Source organism: Solanum tuberosum, unplaced genomic scaffold (genome assembly GCF_000226075.1).
Source record: "Solanum tuberosum cultivar DM 1-3 516 R44 unplaced genomic scaffold, SolTub_3.0 scf00693, whole genome shotgun sequence".
Taxonomy (NCBI): Eukaryota; Viridiplantae; Streptophyta; class Magnoliopsida; order Solanales; family Solanaceae; genus Solanum; species Solanum tuberosum.
The window spans coordinates 108,249-120,080 of NW_006239613.1; the positions used below are offsets into that span (position 1 = coordinate 108,249).

Sequence of the window (11,832 nt, forward strand, 5' to 3'; positions counted from 1 at the left end):
GGGTGGGGGTGGGGGGGTTGAGGGTTGAGAGAGTACGTTAGTTGACAATGATTATAAGTAAGAACTTATTTTAGAAATAATAGATCCAAATCCAATTGGAATATATGTGTAATTTCAACAGGTACTTAAAATAAATTAAGCATGCTAGATGAACAGAAAATTGTCTTCAACTAAGGTAGAATAGAAAATGAATATGTTGCTGAAACCAGTGGCAAGACAATTTTTCATTATTTTCAATTATTCCTTTTTTAAAAATTATATTTCTTTGACTCTTATGATTATTATGCATAATTGATATTGTTAATCTTTTAATATTTTGACTAAGTATTTCACTAAGTAAACCCCTAAAGTGAGGCAAGTCACGAATTTCCGTCAAGGGACAAAAAACAAGAAATCTAGTTTGCAGGATATGAAAGCTACTTCGATATTTTCATATCATTATTTTAATATCTAACATCCCAAAAATAAGGGAAGAAAAATGGTGACAATAAGAAATCACCCTAACAATAAACATCCACAAATTCAAGATTTAAAATTTTTGGATTCTCAATGATGTCAATTTTTTTTTTTAAGAATCCTTTATTGTAATTTGTAAGTGTCAATGGAACTTAAACTCTTATAGAGGAAGGCAATAAAGCTTAAAACATGTCTCATTTCTACTCTTGAACTACGAGAGCTAATTTTGTTACAAAATTTTCAATAAATAATTTTTATATATTTAATAAATTTCTCAATATAAATTTAAGATCTACACAAAATTATTGATTCCCAAAAACTCGTATTTGATATCCTAGATCCTTCCATGTTAGGACAAATGAAAAAGAAAGTATACATCTGGAATTAAACTTGTATCTGTTATGTTAGAAACCTCTCGATACCACTAAACTGAAAATGTTTGTAGTGAATCGTGTTGGTAAAATATTTTACTAAGGAACCATTTGGTATGAGTGATAATTTCGAAATTAATTTAGGATGAGTTTATCTCATGTTTGATTGCAACAAAATCACAGAATAACTTACTCTCTGTCCAACAATAGTTGTTCACCATTGACTTGATACAAGGATTAAGAAGCAGTAAATGATAGGAGTAACTTTACCAAATCACCTTTATTAAATATAAGTCATATAAACATTGAAAAAATGACAAGTATTTAACAGCAAGGGTAAAATAGACACAACAAGGTAAATTAATCATTGATTTTATAAATTAGACAAGTATTGTTGGACATTCAAAATAGTATAGTTGATAAGTAAAGATAAACGGAGGAGGTATTTCGAAATTGTTATATTATCTGTATTCCACATTAAAAGATGAAATAAATAATTAATCTCAAGATAACTTATTTCCGACTAAACAAGCCCTAAAGAGTTATAGTTAGGATTTAATATAGGAGAATGGGGAGAGGAAACATTTGAAAGAGTCCATTACATGCAAAAGGGAAGTGAATCAAAGAAAAGCTTCCACACTTGACACTCCACATACTTGTTTTGGACATTAAAGGCCAAATCCAGGAATCTATTTTTTTTTCCTCTTTTACTTTCATAATTTTCTTGTTACCCAAATCATTTTACTCCTTTTTTACTACAAAACTCAGCACACTCCATCATCACACTTTAAAGAGTTGAATCATTATTATTTTTTTCTTTTTCCCTACATAATAAACCTTCAAAAATATTATTTTTTTGTGACCCATATTGTCTCCTTTGGTTGAGTAACAAAAGAAGGTTCCATTCTTTTCTTTCTTCTGCCTTACAGCTACTTGTTGTCCTTTCATGAATATTCATCGCACTTTCTTTTTTACTTTTTGTGACTATTCGAAAGTGTCTTCAAATTTTACTAATGATGAAAATCAGTGACGGATTCAGAATTTTTAATAAAAGGGTTCAAAATCTAAAGAAGTAAACACAAACTAATCGAAGAAAATTCGACATTTACTATATGTACATAAAAATTAATTTTAATCATATATAAATAATAATATTTTTCTATGGAAGGAGATTTGGATGAACCCCAACAATAGGTCGGCTCCGCCCGGTTTAAATTGAATTACACCAAATCCATTAAAAAAAGTGGTGTATTTATTGATCAATAAAAATAGGACACAATATAAACTTGTCCCTTTCCAAAGAAGAAACATCATGTTTCATTAATCCTCTTTTCCTTTAAAATTTTATAAATTGTTCAGACTCTTCAAAAATGTTATCATATTCATGTCAAATTTTAAAAAAATACACTATTCCCTCTGTCCCTAATTACTTGTCCACTTTTTCTTTTATAGTTATCCCTAATTACTTATTCATTTTGACAAATCAAGAAAGGACAAATTATTTTTACCTATTATACTCTCAGTTAATTACTTTGAAAAAGGTAGAACTTTTTGAAAATCTTAAATTTTTAATTCATCCATTTCATAATTAATAAGGGTAAAATGGTAAACTCACTATGTCAATAATTATTTTCTTAATAGGTGTGTCAATTCAAAAGTGGGCAAGTAATTAGGGACAGAGGGAGTATATTTGAAAGATCTGCACCACACGCTCAATAACATTTTTGAAGAGTCTAAACAAGACGGAGTCTCACCAACTACATCATCATAGAAAATTACACATCATCAAGAAAAAGTAATAAACCCCAAGGAAATCTTAATAGGTAAAAAGATTAATAGAGAGAGGAAAATTAAATTAAATAAAAACCAACAAAAGATACAACCAACTACTACAGATTTTTTTTTCCCCTACTTGTGTTTCTTTTTTTTTTTCTTCTAATTTTTATTTTTAAATTTTTTATCTATGGCTGCAGAAATCCAAAAGTTTCTTCCTTCCTTCAACAATTTCATCAAAAAAATCATCTAATTGTCCAATAATATTCTCAGTACCATTTTTCAAAACCCCAAAATACCCTTTCAAATTCTCAACTCTCTCTCTTATAATCCCATTTTCACATTTGTTCTCCAATTCTCCTCTAAGCTCATCCATGGCTGCTTTTGATCTCCTAAATTCATACAACAAAATCGATTGCCTCCCCGAATTCATCTGATTAATCTGAGAACCTATTCGTTGTTGTAATCTTGAGGTTGAGATCATGAAATTTGAACCAAAGAACAAACACCCTGTTTCTGATCTTGAAAAATCAGAGGAAGATGATTCAGGCCAGCAATAGACTAATCCATGAAGCAAAATCATTAGCAAGACTGAACTAACATTTCTCATTGCATAAAGGACTCCTCTGAATCCATTAAATCCATTTAGCTTTGATTCTACTGAAACAATTTCATCAAATCTTAATGAAAGTGGCTCAATTCTTGTTTCCATTAATGCTCTGTTTTCTTCCTCTAATCCAATTGCTTCCCTTCTACACCCTGTTATTGCTCTAATCACCTGTTTTGTAAATCAACAAAACCATAGAAAATGGTCACTTAACGAATACTAATTATTATCTCAGAAAGTTAAATCAGACATAATAACTATTAGTTAAGTGACCATACGAGAAATCAATACTGTTAATTTCTCAAATGGTCATTTAACTCAAAAAGTTACTTTTCTCGAATTTCAAGTGACCTTATGAGATAATAACTACTGATTAACTGACGATACGAGAAATCAACTCTTAAAATAAGTGTTATTTCTCAAATTGTCAGCTAACTCAGAAAGTTACTTTTTATCAAATTTCGAGTGACTTTTTGAAATAATAACTATTAGTTGAATGAGGATAGGAGAAATCAACAGAGAAATGAAATGAAATGAAATGAAATTTATACTCCACCTGTCTAGATAATTGTGGGGTAAGATGTTGATGATTATCAAGAGAAGAAATGACATTAAAACCAGAAGAATAGTAATTCTCCAATCCAGAAATGCCAGTCTTAAGAACATGACAAACTTCCCAAAGCTTAGAACTTTCATCCATATATTCATCAAGCCACTTTTCACCAACAGGCAAATGAAGTTTTTGAACAAGAAGTGTTAATTGTGTATGAAAAGATCTTAAAAGGGAAAGTACCCTTTGAAGGAATTGAATAGACATGAAGTTATTTGAAAGAAAAACTCTTTCAAGATCATCAATACCTCTTGTTAAAAAAGTGTAGAAACCATTAACAGAGTTTGTAGAAGAAGGATCCATTTTTTAATTTAAAACTTTGAGAGAAAGAGGGGAGAAAAAAAGTTAACAAAAGAGTTATATTTATATTGTTGAAGAAAGGAAAAAGAAAGAGAATGTTTCTTAGAAGCTTATGTTTCTAAGGTAAAAAAATTTAAAAAAAAAAAGATTGTTGGGAGCAATGATGAGTGTTTCCTTTAGAGGGGAAATGATGATTCTTAATCTGCCATTTTCAATGTTTAATGGGCAGAAAGGAAGCTAAAGAAAAGAAAAACTTTATTTTTTGTCAAGAAATAATAATAATAATAATAATAATAAGAATAATTTTTTCTATTAAAACAAACAAAGTGTGATAGAATGAAATAAGGGGAAAAAAACTTTACATGAAACTATCATGAACTTATTTAGCTCTCTTTCAATTTCTTCCTTTTCCTCCCCTTCTTTTGTGCTCTTTATTATCCTTTTTTTTTTTTTTTAAATAAAAATCTTTATGGATAGTATAGGTATAATATAAACAATAATATGTTTATGGGGTAGGGGGTAGAGAGGAAAGGGTGGGAGCTAGCCTTAGTGGTTTGTCTTTGATCTTTGATTTAAACTATATTATATTTGTCCATTTACATAAAATAATCAACTATAAGAGTTCAAGTTATATATATTGGTGAAGAAAAAGAAAATTTAAAGTACAAGGAATTCATAATAAAATTTGTTTGGCTTAGAGACACGTTAATACTGTTTTTTGGAGAAAATTGGAGTTTCTCTCACGAGCAAGCGAACGAAAAAATAACAATTCTATCTTCGGGATTTAATTAAGTCACAAAATTAGTAGCATTCAAGAATGTTGTTATTCTATTCTTGAATTGGTGATTTCAGCTTTTGATTAATGTCTCTCAAATATTTTTTATGAGACAAGGAAAAATAGTTTTTTTTGTAGTGCGTGTCTTTCAACTAAAAGAAACTCTATTTATAGTACAAAAAGTTTTGAAAGAGAAGATTTTTAATTAAATTATATTTATTATAGATTCATGAATTTAAAAGAAAAATGTATCCACCAGAAAACTTATAACCTAAAATAAAAATAAAAATGAATATTACAACTCACATTCATGTATTTTGTATATTTTAAAAAACTTTTACCGAATAAATTTTGTTTCAAAATTAATTGAAACAATAACTCTTACGAGATATTCTACCACTAATGACATAAAAAAAAAGGTTAAAGAATCTTCAGCTGGCATATTGATAGGCGGAAACAAAAGTAACAAAAAATCCTGAAAGGTAAAATATTCTATTGTGATATGATGAATAGATTCAAGCATTCGAATCAGTAGATACACAACAAATAGGCATCTACTTTTTTTTGTTTTTTACAATTTATTTTAATTTTGATATTGATCCTATAACTTATAAGTGATAATCTCAACATAATGGACTTTCAAAAGAGAGATCAGGATCTTTAGTTTTGGAATAAAATAAATAATGCAACTAAATAGACAGTGAACCCATTCAGAGACTCGAAGAACTATATAAGGAATTTTAAAGCCACCACATAATTACTTTTACATATGGTAACAAATAATTTGTTTTATTTTCAATAATATAAATTCTATATTTTATATTTTAAGAAGACTTATATATATCTTTTAAACTTATTGGATAATATATACTTTTTATGTTCATTTTTATTTGTCCATTATACTAAAAATAGTTATTTAACAATACTTGTTCAGTTTGAAAAATCAAGAGATAATTAACCATTTTATGTCTGTTTTACCCTTTCTATTAAATATTATTCAACATTTAATATATTTTTTGAGAAAATGGTCAAATGCTTCCCTAATCTATTAGTCAATTCTCAACTACACACCAATACTTTACGGGGGGTCTTATTACCCCTGAACCTTTTATTTTAGATATTTTGTAACCCTTAAATGCTGACTTGTCCAAGAGGTGAATACACCTCCCTTAGGCGCGTAAGGATGCATCTAAAACACATTATCTGCATTTTGAAAACCATGTGTAAGTCCAAATCAGCCTAAAATTAAGTCTTTCAATTGCAACTTGAATTTTTAGGCCCTTTTTCTCCCACAAATCTTCCATCTTCTTCCTTTATTCTGCCATTTTAAAAGCTTGAAGCTTGGGAACAATTGTCTTCAATTTCAAAGTTTCATGGTAACTTTCATTTCAAACCTTGAACCTCTAGGATTTCTAATCTTTTGTAAAAAAATATTCTTCAGATTTGAGGTTCAAATTTATTTTCCTCACTCATAAATTTAGAATTACAAGGTCAACGAGATCTAGCTATAGAGTTTGAAATTTCTTCTCCATGTGCCAATGCCCAAAAATAAGTTGTTTTTTTTCTTCAATTCATAAATATAGAACCACAACGTATGTACATCCATTCTTTTCACCTTTCTCCAACAAGGAGAATCATGAATTTAACCTAATTAAAAGGAAAAAGTTAAAAAAGTGGATCCACTAAATCTAAAATAAATATAAATAGGAAAACAAAATTGAAGGAAATGGGCCCGCCTAGCGCGTGTGTACAAACATTTGGGTACATCTGGGTAATAACAAAAGATGAGCGTTTAAGGGTTACAAAATATCGAAAATAAAAGGTTTAGGGGGGTAATAAGACCCTCGTGAAGTTTAGGTGTGTAGTTAAAAATTGGCTAATAGGTTGAGGGGTTATTTGGCCATTTTCTCTATATTTTTCAAGACCTTACATATATTTAAAGAGTAATATAGTAATATTACTTTTATTATTTATTATTTGTCAAATTAATAATGGACAATTATTATTTTACAGATAAAATATTGTTTTCTCAATGAACAACTAATGTAGCACATTGATATTCATTCTTTCTTGGATTTGGTCATATTGGTAATGAAGTTCTTTTGATTTTAGTGCTTTGTTTGGCTTCTTCTTTCCCTTTTTTCTTCCTCGAGCAGCTGACTTTGTTTCCTCTACTTCCCCTCTAATCTCTATCCTATTGAAATTTGTAAAAATCTTAAAATTTTACATTCCTCTTTTTCCTTTTTCATGTTCCTTTTAAGGGGATTTAGGAAATAATGATGTGTCTTCTTTGTAACCTTGTACTATGCAAAAACTCATTCTTTTTAGGCATAATTAACTACACCCCACCAACCTCCCAAGATAATTCATCCCACATAAATTCAACTTAATTGAGTACTTCCTCTAGTCCAATATAAATGAATGGTTGAGGAATGATATATTCTTTAAAAAGATATTTAAAGACACTAATTAATTTATTTTTTTGTTGATATTACTCTTTTGAATCTTCCAAAACTCTTTTTATTAGTAGAGATAGTCATTATTTGGGATTTACAAGTAGTTAAACATTCTATTTAAAAGAAGGATAATTCTGTCTTTAACTTTGAAAAAATCACACACACACACATATATATAAATACAGAATTTGTATATACATACCTTTTGTGTATATTGGCAAGCAAAACATACAAACGGGCAAGCGAAATATACAAACTGCAACCTCCATAACAAACAAAACTATAATTATGGAGCGCAATTATTGAAACTATAGTCATAGAGTCTTATTATGCCTAAAATTTTCTCATTAATTAAATACTAAAATTAAACAAATATATGATTTAGAACTCATCATTTTAAAAATTAGATGAGTTCAAATTCAATCTAAGAACTTTATAGATGGTATTGACTCAAATTTAGATTATGGATCCACTTTTGACCCTACAATAAGAAAATGTTAGCAAATGAAATAAAAAAGAAAAGAAAAATCAAGACATGGAATTTTAGAATTACTAAATCAAGAATGAATATATGTAACACTTCAAAAATAAATGGATAACTATTTTTAATAAACGATTCTTGTTATGAAAAGTTGTACATCATGTAAAGCAATTGGTACACCATTTTTGTCATAGAGATTTCAAAAATATTCATGCATTAGAAATGTTGCTTCTGAATTTTTTGTTTGATCCGCCATATGTAGCTTTAGTTACCTTTTTTAAGAAAATCAAAATCAAAAGCTGATTAGAAAAATCGATATTCTGAAGCTGATAACTGATAAGTAGAATTTAATCAAAAATGAATTTTCACTTGACGGGGATTTTATTACTTTGAAGAAAAGAAGGTTTACTTCTTGGTAAGTTTAATTAATTTGATGAAAAATAAAGTAATGAAGATTAGGTTCTCTGAATTAAAAGCTTAATATGGTGGTACAATGTATAATTGCTCCCTTGGCACCTTACAATGAACAAACCCACATGATGTTCGAAGTAGTCCATTTGATTAACTGGCCCTTGGGACCCATCAATCAGTCTTTTTAAAGTTTTTTTTTTTTTTTGATATAGTAGTTATTGTGTATTTGTTCTGAATTTCTTATTATAAATGAGTTTTCCTTTTAAGTCTTCATATTTGGCTAGTCTTTTTCTTGTAAGAAAAAGTTTAGGACTATAAATAGAAGTTCGTTCCTTCTAATATAATAGCATTTACAATATAGTCCTAGGGGCATCGATAGTTTTGTCTAGGGGGGAATTTGTGGGACACAAGTGATACGTTATTACTTGTGTGAACCTCTTTCTATTTCGAGTGAATTGAGTGAGGTTATTTCTCTCTATATTTTGTACTCTCATATTTATATAGTGAATTGCTCATCTCCTTTGTGGATGTAGGCCGATTGACCGAACCACGTTAAATATTTGTGTCTTTGGGTATATTTTTCGTTTGTCTTCTTACTCGTGATTTATTGAAGTTTGCTTTGTTAGCTTCCGCATGACACCTAATTATTTCGACCCTAACACTAGTTCCATCTTTTATTTGTTCAAAATTTATTTGATATTGCTAGGTTGGTATAAATCGAATCCATGACCTTGCAAGCACTCAATATTTTCTCACTTTATTCTGTTGAAAAAGAAACTACGTTGACCTAAGCATTACTTAAATCATTATTTTTTTTATAAAAAAAAAAACTTATATCAATATTACGCTTAGATAAGCATTACTTAAATCAAAATAAACCTTATATAAATATTACCCTAATCACTACTCCATAAGGTAACTATGAAAGAGAACTTTTTGAAAATAATAATAATAAGGAAATTACATTTTCAAAGGAATACGTTAACACAAGATTTGATTATTCTTTTGATGGAAAAAAACTCAAATAAATGTATATTTATGTCATATGTTAAAAGTTTGGTCCATTTATGTCATTTTTGTTTGAGAAAATGCTCATGTATGTCATTTTCGTTTGAGAAAAATGAACATTTATGCCATTATTGTTAACTGAAACAATATAAATGAATCAAATTTTTAAGGAATGACATAGATGAATCTTTTCTTAAAATTAGTTTTTTTTCTTTAAAACTTTATTTAAATTATTTATGGCTAATAAGTGCATAGACTAAACGATATATAGTAGAAGTAGCTAGGGTGGTTAGGGTGGGACCAGAAAATCTTCACAAAGTATATTGAGGTTGATATATTATTTAATTCTTTTTTCTTTTATAAATGTAATGTTTAATTGGGAATAATAAAAATAATAATACTACTTTAATAAATAGACAAAATAGGTGCTCGTGGGTTTTTGGAGAATGGGATATATATATAGTTTGGAGGATGTTGGTCTTTTGAGATATTATTGGAAAGTGAATTAAGAACAATGGTCCATTATTTAAGGCCATTCATTTGGGTTTTGTTGGGCAGACCACACACATCTAATTATACCATAGGATGAGATTGTCCTTTCACTCTTCTTAATATACTCAGAGGCGAAGCCAGGATGAAGTGTTAGTGTGAAAAATATTTTCACGATCCCTTTCTTACTCTCGAGTCATTAATTAATTTTGTTAGGGGATTCATATGTTAATATACATTTATATTTATTTAATTAATTTTTATAATATAAATACATGGTCCACAAAAAAACCTACCGGATTCTTAGGAACCCACGAACATTTACTTAACTTCGGGAGCGAAAATATATTTGGATAAAGAAACTGAAGTTGAATAATTAAGGCCTAATTATAGCTATTCAATATCACTAAGAAAATATATTCGAACAATTTTCTGAATTATAAAGGTTAAGATTTCTATAAAAAAATATTAGTGTATATGTAATTTATTATTAAAATAAAATAATAATTAAGTGTATATGTCATTGGGTATAAATTGTGGTAGAAGATGAATATTAGTTCTTTTAACTTGTATGACCATTAGTTCTTGTAACTCTCGTGATCATTAGTTTCTTGTAACTCATATAGTTTCTTATAACTTATGTGACATCTATCACATTTATCTATCCACATTACTACCCCACATTCTATGCATTGATTACATGAAAGACTTCTTTATCTATAAATAATGACGTATATTCCTTTGTGTAGTGTAGGAGATGAAATATGTTAAGTGCGAATAAATTTTGTAGTGTATAGTAATGAAAAAGAGAGTTAAGACAAAAAAAAATATTCTAAAGTCTTCAACTATATTCACTATATAAATGAGAATAATTAAATGTTGAAGATGACATTCCTTTTGTGGAGCTTTGAACTTTTCAACTAATCCAGAGTTGCTTGAGTTGTACACGTTGTTGGGTCGTTGTATCATGGAGTGATACTGTTAGATCGGTGTAGATTATACATAGTGTATGGGCTTAAATCTCTCTTTAAAGAGAGCGAGATATCTACGCCTCAACCTTAATCTTATTTATTCATTTTATTAACAACTATAATTTATTATATTTGTGGTATCTTACCCAACACAAACTATCTAACTAAAGAATACTAAAGCAATAAAAGTTATCAACTAATGAAAAATGAATGAGTTAAAGATTAAAGAGGTCTAGGATCATGACTTCTATAATTATCAGAATTTATCTTGCTACGTTAGCTATAATCTAATCAATTTATTCTCTATACATCATAAGCACTCTATACTAGTCACAATTCTCTCTCAAGCAATCACGATAATTTTACTAGAAGTATTCTTTCAAACTATCTTACTAGCAAGAATAAAACGATTCAATTATATAAAAACATAACAAGAATATACATCTTATAAAAAATTTCATCGAACCATATTATTATATTATAAAAGTGATAACTAACTCTTTTGATCATGTTTATCAATACATCACGATGGTGACACAGCTTATTTAATCTTAGCCAATATCCAGACTGGACCCTATGTTGTAAATATGGTGCATCTAGTAGTTTATATAAGTGTCTATAGGTGCTTCTGAGTTAAAGCTACATACATCATGATTTCTTTTTCTATTTTTTTTTATAAATAGTTTTTCATTTAATGTCTGGTATTCATATTGGAGACTAATTAAATCTGTATTCGCCTCGAAAAATCTCATATTGAACGGTAAAACGCTCCTTAATAAAGGTGATTCAATACCCAGAGAAACTCTGTATTTAACTATTTATCATGATGCATACACAATTTAGGAATATTTAGAAATCTCTAGTTTGGTTCACTTGATCACACTTAAGGTGTTCGGTACCGATCACACAACTTTAATCTTTGTATCAATAAAATCACTTAATCAACTTTGTGGATATAGGACAAAAGGGACAAGAATTTTTTTCCTATGTTCTTCCTCCTTTTGTAAATTAGACCAAAGTATAGTGAGAATACTAATTTTAATCCCTCTTTTCTCTACTTCCAAATTCATACAATGTTATAATTATTATTATTTTTGGATATGTTCAATATATATATATATATA

General features: G+C 28.5%; 1 protein-coding gene across 1 annotated transcript; it reads right to left on the bottom strand.

The window, feature by feature from the left end:
• Positions 1-2,548: 2,548 nt before the first annotated feature.
• Positions 2,549-4,385, bottom strand: LOC102584068 (uncharacterized). Its single transcript, XM_006366871.2, has 2 exons — positions 3,764-4,385; positions 2,549-3,378 (listed from the first exon to the last, which is right to left on the bottom strand). Exons 1-2 carry the CDS (start codon positions 4,118-4,120, stop codon positions 2,785-2,787), a joined length of 951 nt encoding a protein of 316 aa, XP_006366933.1. The 5' UTR covers positions 4,121-4,385; the 3' UTR covers positions 2,549-2,784.
• Positions 4,386-11,832: the final 7,447 nt, after the last annotated feature.

Coding starts and splice junctions, on each gene's coding strand:
- LOC102584068 (XM_006366871.2), bottom strand. CDS start 4,120: ATGGATCCTTCTTCTACAAACTCTGTTAATGGTTTCTACACTTTTTTA. Junction 3,379..3,763: donor CCCCACAATTATCTAGACAG/GTGGAGTATAAA, acceptor TTTACAAAACAG/GTGATTAGAGCAATAACAGG.